Here is a 19,654-nt window from a genome sequence, read left to right as displayed (position 1 = left end):
GCTTTAGCTCTTCGCTTCTTCTTCACAATACAAACTATTCTCACTAGAGAAAATTTTGAAGTTGTAGCTTCGGTTCAAATGCGTATTATACCTGATTTTAGCTTTGCTTCATGTACAATTTTTTGAACCACTATACGTATCCAAAAAATAAATATTTTTTAAACTTTTTTTATCCTTTGGTCACTGAGATTATTACTATTTATGTTTGTTGAACTTTGGCCAATTTCATTGAGACCAAACATGCCAATATTCATAAGGACCAATTGTAGCTAGTGGTTCAGACCGAGGGGATAAAGATGCGTTGAAGGAATACTAGCATAGTCAGCTTATGAACAAGCCAAAAAGGTATTGGTGGGCAAACTATTATCAAGAAAATCAACTAAAGGTTAGTCAAAGAGATCCTAATAAAGTAGTCCAAGGAGAATGTGTACTATGGGGAGGAGAATGAGAAATGTTTTATAAGTAAATGCTACCAAAGAAAATTTGATTTGATTTTGGTGGTCAAGCCACATCAACTAACTCAAGGAATCAATAAGAGAAACTAATGAGTGAGCACCCAACTCTAACTACGACTAGTAACGTAACGTTGGAAGGAGAAAAGTTGAGCTTGGAGCTATTTAGCCTTGAGGCATTTGAAAGATCATAAAAGAAGAAATGGAAAAATAATCGTTATGTGGGCCTATAATACAGAGGAGACCTGATGGAGAAATTAGTGACAGGGCTTTGTGGCTTAATCTCGAATGGCTAAAAAACAACCCAAAATAAAAAAAACATGAAGAAGGAAAAAGTCAAAAAGGTGAGCGTTTCAACTTTCAGCATAGAAGAGAAATGAGGTGAGGCTGGATGAAAGGAAAAGTCATTGAGCTCAATGACGCAATCCGATACAAAAATCTATATTAAGCTTTGTTTTTTGTTGGAGCAAGTTTAAACTCAATTGATATAAGCTCAACTATATTACATAAACCATTTATTCTTCTCATTAATATCTATCGGGGAACTATATTACTTAATTAATTATAATACTTACACGTGAATATTTCAATAAAATAAATTGTGTATTGTTGAGCATTTATGTATATCAAATTGTCAATATAAGGCAGAGCCCGAGGCATTCTTCCAATGTGGAAAGCAAAGATGAAAACAAGGCTATTTATAATTGTTAGATATGTGTGTATGTAAATTTCAGAAATGATATATATATATATATATATGTATGTATGTATATGTATATATATCCATAACACTTTTACGACAAATTTTAAGTGGTAAGTTGTTATTGGTTGTAACAGGTGAGCCAAAATGTAATTTCAATTGTAAGTTTGACTTAGGACCAATGGTAACTTACCACTTATTATTTATTGTGAAATTATTGTGAAAATGTTGCAGACGTAATACTTCTTTGTAAATTTAGATTGAAGCAATCTATGGTGGTTGAATAGAGTATATTGTTAACTGTAAGGACACAAATCGTAACGAACCTAACTGTGTTGGGTTCGCAAGTGAAAAGGCCCAAACAATATCATTTGTAGAGCGTAGGTTTGAAAGACTAGGCCCTGATCACCAGGTGGTGGGTTTTTTTACGGTGTTCATACAAGGTTAAGTGATCTTCACCCCTGGAGTCTTTCTCCTGGAGGTGGGCTGGGAGGCTCTGGTTTTTGGCCATTTTTCCCAGCCAGGTCTATAGATTACTCACTTTTCCTTTTATATTAGCCCGTGTCCACTGTCCTTCGTCCACGTGTAGGGTTAAATCTTCCAAGACTGATACTTGTCCCATCAGCCCATACCCAAAGTCGTTGGGGGTGGTTGTAAAAGCCAAAGAACTCGGCTCCGTCAGGTGCAGAGCATTAAATGGTAGTAAGGGCAGCTTTCCACAGATATTTTAGATTTTCTTTCAAACTTAGTCCTATACCGTTTTTGCCCCTCTCTTTGGTGGGACGTTGGGTTTGCCGAGGACAGAGCTGTCCTCGGCTGAATTGCAAGGTTATCCCACCGAGCTTGGGTTATAGCCTTTCCTTGGCTTGGACCTCTGGCCCCCTTCACGGGTAAACGGGCCCGGCCCATGAGTTATTTGGGCTCCACAATAGCCCCTCAAAACCCTGCTGTCCAACCTCTTGGTTGGAAAGGGGGGTTTTGGTAACACCGAGCCCCTTCCTACGGCCCAGTCAATTCGGCCTATTAATAATGCTGGCGGCTCTTCATCTGCCCAGGAAATGCACCGGTCTGCGAGACAGTCTTTTGACTTTACTCTTGATGCGTTCTTATCGTTTGAGTATTCAAAACACGCTTTTAATGACCTCTATTTACGGAACTATTTTAATTCGACGGTTTGTTTTAATGAGGTAGAGACGTGGAACCGGCATGTTTGTGTTTGCAGATTCCTTTGGAGATCTGAACCTATTAAATGCCCTCCGCTCCACCCTCTGTATAAGAAGGAAGGGAGGAGGTTATTGTTTTTGTGAAGAGTCCCTTTTCATCCTTCTGAGATTTGAAATACTTGGCCTCCCCTAGGGTTTATTTTACCCACTGGTTTATACACTAAATCGTGATACACTTTACCATAACAACGAGTGATGCAGGAGCCATACCCCTTCCGTAAGCGCCACGTTCCAATAAAGCTCATAATGGCTCGATCGGGACAGGGATGGCGAAGACTCAAAATCAACCTCACCCTTCTTTCTGTCAAAATCCGAAGCAGGGACTCGTCACGTCAAACTTTCGGCGTGACTGAGTCGAGAACACCCATCATCAGTACCAACCGCTCTCTTATGAGCATACCTAGTATGGCCCCAACGTGTTAGGAGTCAGGACCGAGGCAGGGACTAAGTGTCTCTGTTTCTTCCTCTCTTCGTTCACTGGTGGCCCTCTCCGCCTCCCTTTCTTAGTCTTCCCAGCACCAGATCCATTCTGGTGCTTTCTCTTCTCCCTCTTTTGCTCCTTTTCTTTCTTTTCATCTCTTCTCTCTTCTTCTCCTCCTTCTTTACTCATGTCCTCCATCTTCCTCATTCATCTCCTCCATCTTCTTCATTGATTTCTTCCTTACTGTTTCCTTCTCCTTCATCTTTTTCCAAAGAAGGTTCTTATCATAATATAAGCAGTATTGAGGCAGAGATTGGAGAGACTTTGAAGACGAGTTTAAAAGACGCCTGACTGTTTACTTATCTGTACTGCGGATGTTATCGTTGTTTAAGCAGTTCACATTTTGTATAGGCTTGTTTGAGCCCCTCTTTGTACGTTGTAATAATTTTTCGTATTAATAAAAATTGTTATCATTTTATTTTTCATGTTCTATCTTTATATTCTCGAAATAATAGCGCAATGCAATGATATATAACCGTGCGAATTCTTTTTATTTTTAAACCGTGACCGACGTCTAGGACCAAAGTCCCAGTTAAATAAAAAAGGTCTTGCTCGGCGTTTATAAAAACAATCCGGTTTAATAATACTGAACCAAACGAATGGTACTTAGGGTTGAAACTCCCATTAGGCAGGAAAAGAAAGAGGCATTATGATAAACTTACCAAGTCGGCCCGGCACAATACCGCCGACCTTAGAATACACTACTTGGAGCCCTAATCTTTTATCAAAGAAAAAGGGCGTTATTACGAATTTGCAAGTGCTGTTCGGCGTAATCATATAGCATTCAGATCAATGACACATAGGGCCAAAAAATACTTGCTAAGAAAAAGATATCCCCACAACTTTAATAGGATTGTTTGGCACAACAACGCCGACCTGAGAAAAAGGATACTTACCCCAAAACTAGCCGAGATGCTAATTAATTGCTCGATGTGGTGTAGGAAGTAATCGTCCGAGGAAATATCACTCGCCAAAATGAACAGCCCCCTTAGGCTACCGAATAGTGGAGTGCCCCACCAAAATTCTAACACTTTTATTGGCCTTAACATTTTACAGTTTTTGAGCCGGGGACTTTCCCCATCCGAGCAGTTGGTTTCCCCATAGGCTTGAGTCCGAGGACCATGCAAGGCCTTGGTTTTGTATAAAACTTGTAAGATTTTTTTTTTGTACTTGGTTTCCCCATAAGCTTGAGTCCGAGGACCATGCAAGGCCTTGGTTCCGTCCCTGAGCCCCCATGCAGAACGGGCCTGGGCCGCGAATTTATGGGGCCCACAAATTAAGAGGTATTTCTGTAGTCTTAGGTCACGTAGTACTTTTTGGCGTCCCAGTGTTCGAGGTGCGCCTTCACGAGGCTCCTTTAATCTCAGGGTCGCAGACGGCATTGGAAATCGAGCCGAAAATATTTTGTCTGTAGCATTCCTTGGGACGCTGCGTGAATTTAATGCCACCACCTTATCTTTTTAAATAAAATAGGAGATGGAGTTGCTTTACCTGCACACAAATCCTTAAGTTTCCTCCCTTAGTACATCATGTTTGAGGCGAGGGTTGGGGAAAAGGAACTCTCCCCACCACAAAGGTGCCGTGTCCTCCTGAGACTCAAAATAGTGAGGTACGGGCAAAGGAGGCATAAATTCAAGGGAATATCCCGTTTCGACAGAGGGGAAAGGGTGTTTCTCCCTCTTTTAGCCAAAATCCGAAGCAGGTTCTGTTCATGCCAGAATTTTGGTGTGTCAGAAGAAAGATTCTCCGCCACCAGCGCCTCTGCCTTGTTGCAGGCAAATTTTTGGTAAAGGCTCCTCAACTTCCGGCTCCCTGCACCTTTCCTTCTGCGGTGTGAGGCTCAAGTTAGGTTCTTTTGCCGCCTGAGTTATGGGCATGCCAAAGCATTGAGGAAGAATAAGGTCTTGAAGCAGTAGCCAACCTCTTCTCTGTGCTACCTCCTCGGCTTTATCTTTTTCTCTTGTATCTTTCTTTTCTATTATGTAGTGAGCTTTGACATAAACTGGTTCCAGTTTTTCATTGTATGCTGTACTATTTCTTTGTTTTAGTAAAAGGGAAATTTATTTACTTGTTTTGAATACTATTCTTTTTGCAACACTACTTTGTGAAAGGGTGTGCTCCATGTGTGTGTTTATTCAATGATACTTAGAGCGGGAAACCTTGGAACATAGTTCAACTAATTCTAATTTACCAACACTACCAAGTATTACGACGATAATTCATAGTAAGTTAAACTTAGGAAACTAACCGAAGTAACAATTGAATATTCTGGGATAAGTGCGAGAATACCGTCCGAGAATGATAATCTCTGAATAATCCCTCCGAGGGGTTGACTAAGCAGTAGAGAACTCAGATTGTTTTTTCAGGCGACCTATTACTCCATACTGCACCGATCCTTTTAGTGCTGCAGATCCGAAAACAGACTTGAGAATCCTCGCAATTTAGGTACTAACCCAATTGTTAGTGGAGAGTTTTCCTCGGATAAATCCTAAAGTCCATGTAATGGTTTCCCCATAGGCTTGAGTCCGAGGACCATGCAATGCCTTGGTTCTGTCCAAAACCTAGTTTTCATCATCCAAGTAGTTGGTTTTCCCATAGGCTTGAGTCCGAGGACCATGCAATGCCTTGGTTCTGTCCAAAACCTAGTTTTCCACATCCAGGTAGTTTCCCCATAGGCTTGAGTCCGAGGACCATGCAATGCCTTGGTTCTGTCCCTAAAACCTAGTTGGTTCCACTTGATCAATGCAGGTTTTCCACATCCAGGTTGGTTTTCCCATAGGCTTGAGTCCGAGGACTATGCAATGCCTTAGGTTCTATCCAAAACCTAGTTTTCCACATCCAGGTAGTTGGTTTTCCCATAGGCTTGAGTCCGAGGACTATGCAATGCCTTGGTTCTGTCCAAAACCTAGTTTTCCACATCCAGGTAGTTGGTTTTCCCATAGGCTTGAGTCCGAGGACCATGCAATGCCTTGGTTCTGTCCAAAACCTAGTTTTCCACATCCAGGTAGTTGGTTTTCCCATAGGCTTGAGTCCGAGGACTATGCAATGCCTTGGTTCTGTCCAAAACCTAGTTTTCCACATCCAGGTAGTTGGTTTCCTCATAGGCTTGAGTCCGAGGACTATGCAATGCCTTGGTTCTGTCCAAAACCCAGTTTTCTCTTTGCATGGGACCTTGGCTTTAAGGGAGGTAGCTCCTCAGCCAAGCCCCTAGAGCTTATCCTTACGATCAACGCTACCAAGCGCCTAGTTTAATCGTTATGGGGGACCTTGGCTTTAGGGGAGTTAGCTCCTCAGCCAAGCCCCTAGTCAATAAACGTAGCCCCTAGAAAGATTTTATACTAGAACTCTATAACCAATGGTTAGAAATAACAAAGGAACTCTCACGACCCACCGCCTATGCCAACACACAAGCCTTTCCCACAGACGGCGCCAATTGTAAGGACACAAATCGTAACGAACCTAACTGTGTTGGGTTCGCACGTGAAAAGGCTCAAACAATATCATTTGTAGAGCGTGGGTTTGAAAGGCTAGGCCCTGATCACCAGGTGGTGGGTTTTTTTACGGTGTTCATACAAGGTTAAGTGATCTTCACCCCTGGAGTCTTTCTCCTGGAGGTGGGCTGGAAGGCTCTGGTTTTTGGCCATTTTTCCCAGCCAGGTCTATAGATTACTCACTTTTCCTTTTATATTAGCCCGTGTCCACTGTCCTTCGTCCACGTGTAGGGTTAAATCTTCCAAGACTGATACTTGTCCCATCAGCCCATACCCAAAGTCGTTGGGGGTGGTTGTAAAAGCCAAAGAACTCGGCTCCGTCAGGTGCAGAGCATTAAATGGTAGTAAAGGCAGCTTTCCACAGATATTTTAGATTTTCTTTCAAACTTAGTCCTATACCGTTTTTGCCCCTCTCTTTGGTGGGACGTTGGGTTTGCCGAGGACAGAGCTGTCCTCGGCTGAATTGCAAGGTTATCCCACCGAGCTTGGGCTATAGCCTTTCCTTGGTTTGGACCTCTGGCCCCCTTCACGGGTAAACGGGCCCGGCCCATGAGTTATTTGGGCCCCACATTAACCTTATGGTAGAATTAGGAAGAAGTTCTGTCGTGAATTGCAGACTTTACTTGAGGGCTTGAGGGCATCAATGAGCCTTGAGTTTGTCTTGGGACTTACATAAACATAACCATTCACATATGTTTAATTGTTTATATAAGTTACACTGTGTTTCATAACGTGAATAACATATTTGAGATAGAAAATGTCTAGGAAAATGATCATTGATGTTTATTTGATTATTTTTTCTTATACTAAGACAAATATCCCAAATACGTATACCAGCAGGTGAGTGTCATTAATATTTCCGTAAAGCCAAGTATATATTATATTATGCATTGCTCCCCAGAACATTATCTCCCAAGTTTTCAAGCGTATCATAAGTCTTATCTTGCCAGATACAATTGGTTTTAATTAGTTTTTCAAGCATTTATTTTATAAGTTTACAGTTATTTTTATTTGATTATGAATTACAGTAATTTTTGTTTTAAATATTTTTGAAAAAAATTTATCTTTAACCTTTTTTTTAGAAACAAATACACACATAAACACATAAGGGAGAGGGAAAGGGGTTCTAACATAAAGACACACCACAACTTTACTCAAAAACCTTGGTAAGTTTTAATAATCTTTAACTAAATTTGTGGTTTTTTACTGTTGTTATTAATAAATTTTACTTCGCGAGATATAAAAAATGAAAAACATAAACTTCACCATAAACATGCTTACATAAGTGTCATGTCTCTTGTTGAGGTGAAAATTATGGCTGTGGTAGTAGACTTCTTGATAATCATACTTAATTCTCTTATTTTATCCTCAGAAGAATCTTCCAAATTGTTCTACAAGCGAGTATCTTGAATTTTTTTGTAAATTTTTTTTTCTAGTGCTACATTATGCATTATTACCAATAATATTTGAATTCAAATCTCATGTCTTAGTCTAATTTTGCCAAAATACTATTGATTTTCATTGCTATTATAAAAACTTTATGTTATGTACTTATATTATTTTTTTTCTAGATGTTTTAAAAAAAATGATATTTAAATTAATTCATGATTACATTAGTATGAAAATTTACCCTTTTTTTAAGAAAAAAGTATGAAAATTTGCTTCATATGTAATAGTACATGAAAAAAAAAAAAAAAAAACCATTATACATATATAAGCTTGTATTGTTACAATGTACAGAACACTGAAGATGTTATTAGCAACTAACACTGACGAGATTCTTAACAAAATTAAAGTTCATTTAAATGCAGTTGTGTTAGAATTTAAAGTACTGTTGAGTATCCAATCAGGATCAGTTTTGTTCTTCCATATACAATTCAAATGTATCTAGAAGTAAATGACAATTTAAAACCTTTTTTTTTAAAAAAAGTCTTTGTTTCATTTACTAATTTTTCTTTATGCATGATTTGCAATGAGTTTCAAATCGAAAGTTTTTAAGCATATCTTAATTTTATCTTGTCAGAAATACAATTGGCTGTTAATTTATTTTTTCAAAAAATTTTATTTTTATTTTGCAAGTCACCTTTTTATTTTTTTCAAATGTTTTAGAATATATAATTAAAAATTTTCTTCATGATTATTTTAAGCATGACTACTTTACATGCAATAGAATATAAATAACATAAACATCATCATTTACATATGTTTATATAAGTGTCAAAAAAATTTATAAATGGGAATGTAATAGTTGTGATAGGAACTATTTTGATATAAAACTATGCTTGTTTAATTCTGCCTCACACTAATCTTAGAAAAACTTACAATTTTCTTTACGAACAAGTGAGTGTTTTAAAAGTTAATTATACGAAGATTTTTTTTTTCCCGATTTTTCAGTTTTTTTTATAGTGATGCATTATTCCTGGTTTCCAAGAAATTTTATATTCAATTGTTAAGCATGCTATAAGTCTGTTATTGCTAAAATACAGTTGACATTGAATTTCTTAATTCAAACTTTTATTTTATGAGCTTACAATTGTTTTTATTAATTTTTATTTTGCATGTAAGTACTTTTTATTTCAAAATTTTTTGCAAAATAATATTTACATCAATTGGTACTATGAAAATTTACTTCGCAAATAATTAGACATGAAAAACATAAATATCACCAAAATCATATGTTTATATAAGTCCCGCATACACTTGTTAATGCGAAAGTAATAGTCGTGATAAGGAGAGGTCTTGATGAAAGATCATGTTTGATCAAATCTTTCTTTTAAATCCTCTTGAATCTTGTAAATCATTCTACAAGTAGGTGAGTGTTTTGAATATTTCTACAAAGACTTTTATTTTATTTTTCTAGTGATGCATTATGCATTATTTCCAATCAATTTTATATTCAAAACTTTTGAACATGTACTAGTCTTATCTTGCCCACGCCCCCTCAAAATTTCTTTTTCTTTTTTTTTTTTCTTTTTTTTTTGAGAAGAAACGATAGTAGACTTTATTCATTCAATATCATGGTATATAATGGGAAAAGAGAAAAGAGGGTCAAAATAATGGCCTTCTCATTCTCTTTTGCAAGTTGCAACACTAGCAATAGCTAGAGCAACACAATTACATCTTAAAAAAAAACTAAAAAATATATATATATATATATATATATACTAACAAATTGTTCGCAAATCAGCTTAATATCCTTCAAGATCTAACCAACCACTTCCAAAGAATACAATCTAATCCTGATTGCATTGAACTCCATAGTGTAAGGTAGTGTAGGTAGAAGTACAATAACATAGACTTCTAAGATCAATTTATTTAACTTCTAAAAACACCTAAACATGCATGACCGGCTTGAAAGAATTCCAATAAGGAGCATGAAGCCAAATGACTTGTGCAAAGGAACAATCTCGCAACAAGTGTATACATGATTCAATTGGATTAGAGATTGAAGCCATGTTGTCGGAAGCATCGTCAATGGTTGTCAATTTTTTTTTTACTCTCTCTTTTTTTTTTTTTTAATTGGATTTTTTTTTTTTTGACTGTGAAGATAGGACTTTTATTAATATAAAAATTGGGTTTTGACCCTAAGTATACAGTACCCTAAGCCCTAACTATAGCCGTTGGGTTTGAAAAATGTACAATTGAAAAGAGGAAAACACGTATAGTGCATTGTCCCTTCAGGTGCAGAGCATGTTGTCCCTCCCCATGTTCAGCTTGGTTCTGCCATGTGCCGACTCAGCCTCTGGTAATCCTGCAAAAGATTCATAGCACCCTGTAGGATGTCCGCTGGTTGGGTCTGCTTATCTTCAAAGCAATATCTGTTCCTGGCATTCCAAATGGCCCATGCCACCGTTGCCCATGCTTCCAACTCCTCCCCCATGAACTTCTCTTCTAGGTCACGAACTAATAGGAAGATACTTTGTGCAGTCGCCATACATTTCTGCAATCTCCCACGTGCCACTGCCCACACGTTTCTGGCTAGAGGACATTCCCAAAGTGTATGCCCGACCGTTTCATCTGTCAGTCCACAAATTGAGCACAGCGGATCTATTGGAACTTTCCTCCGGTAAAGGTTTGCTCGGGTAGGGAGTATGTCTTTGCATGCTCTCCAAACGAAGTTCCGCACTTTAGGTGGTACATTCAACTTCCAAATCCTGTTCCAGAACCTCTTTTCATCCCTTACACTTGAGTGCTTAGCCCCTGAGTCACGACGCATACAAAGTGCCACTTGGTAGGCTGTTTTGACCGTGAACTGTTGTGCTTTATTTTCTTGAAAGGCTGAGAATTTTCATGGAAGAGAAGGGGGGGATTGAGTACCAACCCCAGTTAGAGGAAAGAAAGAATGGGTATCAGATGGATCAATGGCTTGTTTTTTCTGATGTGGATGCAGTTCTACAAAGTGATTGGGATCGTGATTTTCAACATGCCGCTTGGAGCTCAACACCTTTAGACTGGGAGACTGATTTGAATTCAAAACCATATCATCTCGAATAATACACTTCCAACTGCGTAAAGAGTGTTTTGTCAAGTCTAAGTTCTCGGTACATTCAAATGATGTTGTGCTCATCTCAATATCTTCCCTAACTTCAGAGTGAATCTCTCCAGGCTTTTCGAAATTCTCTTCGGTTAGGTTCATGCCAGAAGGCTTAAGTTGGCTAGACTTTGAGTTTGAAGAGGAGTCTATCAGGACCCCCCTATGAATTTCGATTTTATCTCCAATTTCCAACTTGCTAGTAGATTCACCCTTATCTCTCCCTTTCAAATTCAAATCAGAATCTGACTTAGAGATTAAACTGGATCTCAAGTTTGCCTCATCTCTTTGAGAATTCAAAATCTGATTCGGACCAGGAATTAGGGCTGTAAATGACCAAGCCGATCTTGAACAACTCGGGCTCGGCTCGATAAAAAGCTTGTTCATGTTTGTTTGTTTATAAATAAGCCAAGCTTAAACCTTAGTCTTAGGCTCGTTTAATAAACAAGCCAAGCCCAAGCAAAAAAATTTGTTCATGAACAAGCTCGTGAGCTATTAGGCTTAATACATAACAATTCAAGCATAGACTCATTTATAAGTTTATATGTGTTAGCTAAATATACTCATTATACATATCTTAAAAATGACATGGCCAATATGAGACCACTACCTATATTACCTTAATTTTTTCCTTCCCTTTAAATTGATCAAGAACTACTTTAGACTATAGTTACATTTAAAAATAAATAAATAATTAAGTAGGCCACATATGATTTTTTCCTATCAATCATCTAAAGTAAGATGTTAATATTTTCTTATTCATAATAGTTACAAACAAGTATTTTTCTAGTCCTCCACCATCTACGTGAATGTAAAAATTGTATTTTGAACAATTGTTGAAACTGTAGACAAAGAATGAATTTAATTATGTAAATTATTAATTTGAATAATAGCTAATCATAAGTAAGACTAGATGTATGATAAAATGAGTATACTATTTTCTTTTTCTTTTTTCTTAATTTTAGAGATTTAAGCATTTAATAATGTAATTTTTTTAGATCTTAAGCTCAAAAACTTGACTTAAGCTCAAGTTTGGGCTTGATATTAAACTTGAGTTTGACTTGACTAATTAATCAAGCCAAGCCAAGTTCAAGCTTTTTGGCTTTCCCACAAACTCAAGCTCAAACACTATTTTTAGGCTTGTCACAAGCTCAAGTCAAGCTCAAGCCAAGCTCGAGCTTTTGATTTTTCCTGACGAGCCAAGCTTGAACATGCATTACTTGACAAAGCTTGGCTTGTTTACAGCCCTACTAGGAATCCTAACCATTTCTTGCTCAAAAAAAATTCAAATTACCTTCAGGGGGCATACCTAGCTCTACTGGGAGAAATTATATAGTTCTTTGATGGACCACGTCACTTGTTCACCATTCCACTAAAAGACTCCCACTTGTTTAAAATTGTTGAGTAAGTAATCAGTTTTTGTTTTTAAAAAAATTTCTAACTCAACAATTTTAAATAGGTATGAGTCTTTTAGTGGAATGGTGAACCACGTCACTTGTCTACCATGTGGACCTTATAATTTCTCCTCTACTGGGTAGTTGGTCCCAACCATTAGTGGTAATTCAATCGATATATGTCGGTGATGCAAGGATTCACTAGGTTCCTCAGCCACTGAATGGACACCATCATCATCCTCTGCTCTTGTTTCTGACTGATCATGACCTGGGTCAGTTTTTTGCAGTCCCTTTGGAGCCGTAGAACGAAGCCAAGGTCTGAAATGAAAATCCTTATCATTGGAAGAGAAATGTCCAATTTTCAATTGAGGACATTCTCGATCTTGATGACCCAAAATTCCACAACGATAACAAAAGATAGGAAGCCTTTCATATTTAAAAACAACCCATTCAGCCTCTGAATCTTCAGTCTGTATCATTTTACCACGCATAAGCAGTTTGGTAATATCAATATTCACTCTAATCTGAAGAAAGGGTCCCCAAGCAACTCCACTCTTGGGAGCGTCAACAGTGATAAGCTCGCCCACCTCATTGGCTATCTTAGCCCCCACTTCTCTGCTCATACTCTTAATAGGAATATTAAAGATACGAATCCAAAAAGCAGAATGAGTAAATGTGACCTTGGCTGGACTGACATCCCCAGAAAACCTTTTCATCAAAATAAGTTTTTTATCAAAGGACCAAGGGCCTTTGTAAAAAACGACCTCTAGGTGTTCTTCTGAAACAAAAATAGCAAGAAGTAAATTTTGTCCAACCTCTTTGATGTTGACCCCGTGAGATGCACGCCAAAGATTCGCACATGTTGACTTGAAGGCATCCTTGTTGAAGTCTTTGTTAGTTTCCAATTTAAACAAAATGCTAAACTTAGCCTGCTGTTTGGAAACAGCTACATCATGGGACTCCACAGCCAATACTCCTCTTTCTTCTTCACAAACTTGAAACGTTTCCAAAGTTCTTCCAAGGTTGCATCCATACTGCCAGTAGAGGGAGATAGGAAAGGGTAAAAGAGTAAAAAAAAAAGAAAAAAAGAAGAAATTGGAGGTAAAAAACCCCCGACCCTTACTGCAATCTGATAGGAATCAGATCAGAAGGGTTGAGAACTCACAAAGGAGTGAGTGTGTATCTTCCACTGCCAAAGACTACGATGATCCAAAGAGAGGGAAGTTGAAATGTTAAGATAGTTAATGACACGAAATGAAAAAAGAAGATTACAAAATATAGAAATTTTTTTGCACGGACCCTCAAAATTTTTTTTTTTTTTTTGGTTAAAAGGAACCATGTCATTATCAAACCAAAACAATAGAAGTATTGGCAGAGCGCCTTAGATTGTACAGACCCTGTGCATCAGAACTTAGAATATTACATAGTTCAACAGAGTCAGGATTTTCTAATATAACAAAATCAAAAAGGGAAGAACAGCCTTCCTTAGCTAGCTTGTCTGCCACTCTGTTAGCTTCTCTGAAGACATGGTTGACCTTGAAGTGCTGGAGACGACTAAGGAGGAACCTGCAGTCATTTAAGAGGGGGGAATAAGCTCTATTAGAGTTGTTATTTGAAAGTACAAGCTGCACAATAACCTTTGCATCAAGCTCCACAGCAAGATGGGTTATTCCCAATTGGTCTGCTAAAATGAGACCATCTCTGAGAGCCCAAAATTCAGCTATGATGCTTGTTGCAACCCCAACTCTTCTTTTATAACCTTTAACCCAGTTGCCATTACAGTTGCGAATTACACCACCCTCTCCCGCTTTGCCCGGGTTCCCTAAGGATGCTCCATCTGAATTTAACTTAAATCATCCCTCCTTTGGTTTATTCCAACGTATTAGGTTGGTGGAGCAAGGCTTGGGAATGCGTACTTTGCTCACACAGAAGTGATACTCCATGGCTTGTTGAATGCAGGATTTGTGGAGGCAAAAATTCAGAGGGGTGTTTTCAAAAACCACCCGATTTCTGTGTTTCCAAAGGCCCTAAATGGCAAAAAGAAATTGTGTGCTCCATGACAGTCCATTAGCCTTCAACTGGTTGCTGTCAAGGCAATTCTTTTTTAACCATTCTGCCAAGTTCAGATGGCTTAAATTAAGAAGAGAGAAAGGAGTTTTGATTGCTTGCCAAAAGGAGACAGCAAAGGGGCAATCTCTCAAAAGATGCAGTATAGTTTCCTTTTGGTTATTACATAAAGGACAGGTAGTATCACAATCAATACCACGTGCAGCAACCACTTGCCTTACTGGAACACTATTGTGGTGACATAATCAAAGGAAAGAGCTGATTTTTGGCCATATGTCTAACTTCCAAACCCAGTTACCCATAAAAACTTGGGGGTTATTTTCTGCAGTAAAGTTAGACGCATATGCCAATGTCACATTAAACTCACCATCATGGGAAGACTTCCACAACAAAGAATCCTTCCTCTCACCATATATTTGCATAAGTGTGGCATAAATCTTGTCTTTTACCTCATTCGGTAGATCAAAAGATATAAAATCCCATCTCCAATTCCCATCTTGGAACATATCATCTATAGTCAATTTAGCTTCACCTTGGGTGAGGGGGCCTTCAACCAAGCTTCTTAGTGAGTTGCCTTTAATCCATTTATCCCCCCAAAAATTTAGCTTAGAATTTTTTCCTGCACTCCAACACACTCCCTTTTCAAAAATGGGAAAGCCTTTTTTAATTGCAAACCAGCAAGGAGAGCATGGTAACTTGTCTGGGTCTTTTGAGTTTCTTCTTAAACTTGAACAATATTTTTGCAAAATGACCCTTGCCCATAATGATTCTTTTTCCTGATATAGCCGCCAATTTAGTTTTGCTAGAAAGGCAATGTTCTTTGCCTTTGCCTCTTGGATCCCCAAACCACCCTCCTCCTTTGATTTGATGATCTTGTTCCAACCAACCAAATGTAGCTTCCTTTTTTCTGGAGATGAGCCTCAAAGAAAATCCCTATTAATTTTATCTAGTTTGTCACAGAGATGTGTTGGAAGAGCAGCCCCTTGCATAACATAATTGGGGATGGCCGTCATGACTGATTTTACTAATACGGTTCTGCCTGCAAAAGACAAAAATTTGACTTTCCATCCAACCAGTTTAGAGATTACCCGCTCTACCACAAAATTAAACTGTCTCCTAGTTGCCCCTTTGTGTCTCAAGGGAAAACCCAAGTACCTCCCAATATTGGTGGTTTCATGAATCCCCAGATATTCACAAGCTTTGTCCTTAATATTGGATTGAACATTTGGCGAAAAATAAATCCGGAATTTTTCTAAACTAATCTTTTGCCCAGATTCTACACAAAACACATCTAGTACATCTTTAATGGCCTCACACCCCTCTTTACTCACCTTAGCAAACAACATTAAGTCATCCGCAAAGAAAAGGTGTGAGATGGCAACATTGTCCCTAGAAGCTTTTATCGGAATCCACCTTTTGGCAACGCATTCCTTCTCAATGAGGGCCCCAAGGTATTCCATACAAAGGATGAACAAGTAGGGAGAGAGAGGATCCTCTTGCCTAATTCCTCTAGATGGCTTAAAGGAGTTCAATTTACTTCCATTGAAAAGAATTGAAATGCTAGTGGTGGTCACACAACTCATAATCAATTCAATCAAATTTTGGGGGAAGTGGAATGCTTTAAGAACTTTATGGATGAAGCTCCATTCGATTCGGTCATAAGCTTTGGCCAAATCCACTTTGATTGCCATGAACCCACCCTTTCCTTTTTTCTTGTCCAAGGAGTGAATTAATTCTTGTGCTATGATGATATTATCTAGACCCCTTCTTCCCGAGACGAAGGCTGCTTGAACTGGGGAAATAAGTTTGTCCAAAAGTGGTCTGATTCGGCCTACTATAATTTTGGTGATCACTTTGTAGATTGTATTACATAGACTGATGGGCCTATAATTGTTGAGGCTCTCCGGGCTTTGAGTTTTTGGAATTAGAGAGATTAGGGTCTCATTTAAATATTCAGGAACAGTCTTAGCTTTAAAATTATTACATACCTCCCTACACACTGAAGCCTTAACATCAGCCCAAAAATATTGGAAGAACCCAGCGTGAAGCCCATTAGCTCCCGGGGCTTTAAAAGGCTTAAGACCACAGCCCAAGCTTTATTTTCTCCTCTGACACCGGTGCACAGAGGGAAACCCGATCACCTTCTGAGAGAAAGCAACAGGAAAAATTTTCAATATCAGAGAGGCGATTGGATGATGAAAAGCTTGTATGGAAAAGATCTATATACCCCATTAAGATAACATTTTTAACCTCCTCCTCTTCGGTCACCCATTCACCTAGGGAGTTTTTAATGCTCTTAGTCCTGTTTCGATGTCTCCTAACCAGCAAGGACACATGAAAAAAGGACGTATTACGATCCCCATAGGCAACCCAATTAATGCGAGATTTAAGAGCCTAGTATTCCTCCTCTTGAAGCCTTATGTCAGCATATTCCTTAATCAGATCTTGTTCTAATTGTACTAGGAATTGGTTTGGCCCATTTGAAAGTGCTTTTTGGGTTCCATTGATCCTGACAAGTAGCCTCCTCTTCCTAGCAAACAAGTTACCAAACACTGTTTTATTCCAATTGGTGACCCTATTTGTGAATAACTTAATAGCAGAAGGAAGAATTGATTCCTGTTCCCAGGCACCTCTAACTACATCATGAAAGTCAGGGTGATGCAGCCACATAGTTTGAAAGCGAAAATGTCTGTTAATGGAGGCAGGAGGGGGCTTGGAGAGCTCTAAAAGAACGGGGCAATGATCCGAGAAAACCCTGGGGAGATGAGTAACAGAGGCCTCAGGGTAAAGGAGTCTCCAAGACGGATTAGCATAACATCTATCAATACGTTCCAGGATTAAGTCTGAAACCTGTCTGAGATTGGACCATGTAAATTTAGGTCCTGAAAATCCTAAATCCAAGAGGCTGCAAGTATCGAGACACTCTTTAAAATCTAAAGCTCTATTAAGATTTATACTCCTACCACCGAATTTATCTTCACTGCTAAGAACTTCATTAAAATCCCCCAGTAACAACCAGGGCATATTGTGCAATTGAGTAACTTGGGTTAAATTTTCCCATAGAATTTTCCTTTCAGCTATTCTAGGACTAGCATAAATAGGAGAAATAAGCCAAGTAAGGTCAGAATCACATACCTTAACAGTGGCATGAATCTCCTGTTCGGTTAAGGACAGCACAAAGACATCCACTTCCTCTTTTTTCCACAACAACCATAATCCTCCTGCATATCCAATGGTCTTCATTACAAAGAAACCATCAAAAGGGAGATCCTCACAGATTCTAGCAGCCCTATCACCTCCAACCCTGGTCTCAGTAATGATCATGATGGATGGAAAGTGGTTAACAGCCATTTCAAAAACTCTCCTCTTAAAATCCGAATTAAGAGCACCTCTACAGTTCCACAATAGAACATTCATTTGGGAGCAATTGTTATTTGGAATCTCCATTGGGTTAGTTCCCATCATTGATGTTGCTATCATGCTCCATCCCATCCTCCGAAGAAGGTCTTTGGAAGCTGTCCAATCTGGTTTCCATACTGTTAGGTAGTTCAGTATTCCCTTCACTTCCTCTCTACAGCAAACCAGGAGATCGCAACTCATTACCGTTTTGAGCACTTGGAACAGTTTCAACGTGGGAAAATTCCCCAAGTGCGCTGTTGCAGAACCCCTGAAATCTATTACTTTTCTCTCTTGTATCAGCCAACCCGACTCGTCCAAGTGGGGCAGCACTAATGGCCGCCTGAGCTTGTTCAACGCCTCCGTTTCCACTTCCGAGATCAATGGCATGTCTGTGAGAAATTTCCACCAAGGATTTGGTGTTGTTCCCCACGCTAAGTGATCCAATGCCAGATTCCCTGTTCTCATGCTCTCTGGAGTGATTGGAAATATGTGTTTCCATGCTGTGCAAAGATTCTCCTCGGTTCCGCCCATTGTGATCGTGGGAGCTGACCGAATCTGAGCAATTACTTCGTCTGGAATAACTACTGCCTTGTTCTTGTGCCACATTGCCCAGCCCGAGGAGGGGAAGGGTGGTGGCCTTCTGCTGGAGCAGTTCATGGAGGGAGCTGGGGGAAGAAGAAGTTGAGGTTGAAGGAGTGGACTTGGACGATTTCGTGCTTGGCTCAAGACTGGAGCGTTTTAAGGACTTGGTTTCTCTAGTATTGGAACTTTTTTTGACTTGGGGTGACCTTGAGTTTTTGGCTTTACTCTTAACCGTCCCATCTGTCTGGCTTAAGTGGCAGCCCAATTCATTCCCCAAGATCAGCCCATCACTTCCTATACCACCTACCCGAATCTCTACCCGGTCTTTGGGCATATTACGCACGCTATTTACACGTGTCTTCCTTCCATTGTCACCAGCTGAGGAATAGTCACGTGAAGTCCCAGCCTTGAAAAGGAATGTCTTATCAGCAGTAAAGGTGGTCAGGCTAGTTTTTGGGATTCCGAAAATACCCTTAGTTCCTTTTGCATCTAACAAACTACTCTGGTTCGTTTGATTGGGTGTATTTACACGTTCATTCTTGACTGACCGTTTCTTTCTAGTTACCAACATCCACTCCCTAAATTTTTGGTCCAGCTTTTGAGGAGTCTTCTTCTTTGATTGCATAGGTGGTGGTTTAGGTGAAGAGGTGTTTTCCTCGGGTTGTACACGATACCCACAGGCTTCTTGTTTATGTCTAACTCTACCACAACAGAAGCATAGAGCTGATAATCCTTCATACATCACTTTCTGGTATAACCATCCCACTTTAATGGTATTTATTAGTGGTTTCTTAAGATCAATTTGTAAGCACAAACGAGCATAACTGCCTCTTGAACTAGAAGCTGTATAGGACTCAATTCTAAGGACTGGCCCAATGGCTTTGCCTATTTCCATAAGGACTGACCTGTCATAAAACTCAATAGGCAGCTCTGGAAATCTAACCCAGACAGCCATTGATGAGAAACTAGACTCTGAAGCTTTGAAATATGGCTCCCAAGGTTTGATTGCCAGAAAATGTCCGCCAATAAATCATGGACCACCACGTAAAACTTTGTCATAGTCCCCATTGTCATAGAATTTTATCAGGAAGAAGTCTTTGCCTAAATCTACACAATCCATTCTAGCAGTGGGTTTCCACATGGCATTGATCTTGAAAGTGAGATAGTTGTATCCAACAGTTCTACCAAACACTTTCACTATCAAAGCTTTGGCCCATGGTGCCCTGATACGGTTCTTAGTTTCTTTTGTAAGTTTAACTTCTACCAGACCTTCTGTAATTTCTTCTAACTCAGAGTCAGACTCTGCTTCAAGAGCCTCTTCATTCTCAAAGCTA

At 39.1% G+C, this 19,654-nt stretch overlaps 1 protein-coding gene across 1 annotated transcript; it reads right to left on the bottom strand.

Moving 5' to 3' along the window:
- Nucleotides 1-16,733: 16,733 nt before the first annotated feature.
- On the bottom strand, nucleotides 16,734-17,801 carry LOC115949688. The gene has a single exon (XM_031066979.1). The coding sequence runs from the start codon at nucleotides 17,799-17,801 to the stop codon at nucleotides 16,734-16,736; it is 1,068 nt and encodes a 355-aa protein (XP_030922839.1).
- Nucleotides 17,802-19,654: the final 1,853 nt, after the last annotated feature.

Source organism: Quercus lobata, chromosome 6 (genome assembly GCF_001633185.2).
Source record: "Quercus lobata isolate SW786 chromosome 6, ValleyOak3.0 Primary Assembly, whole genome shotgun sequence".
Taxonomy (NCBI): Eukaryota; Viridiplantae; Streptophyta; class Magnoliopsida; order Fagales; family Fagaceae; genus Quercus; species Quercus lobata.
This window is presented reverse-complemented; position numbering and strand designations above follow the sequence as displayed.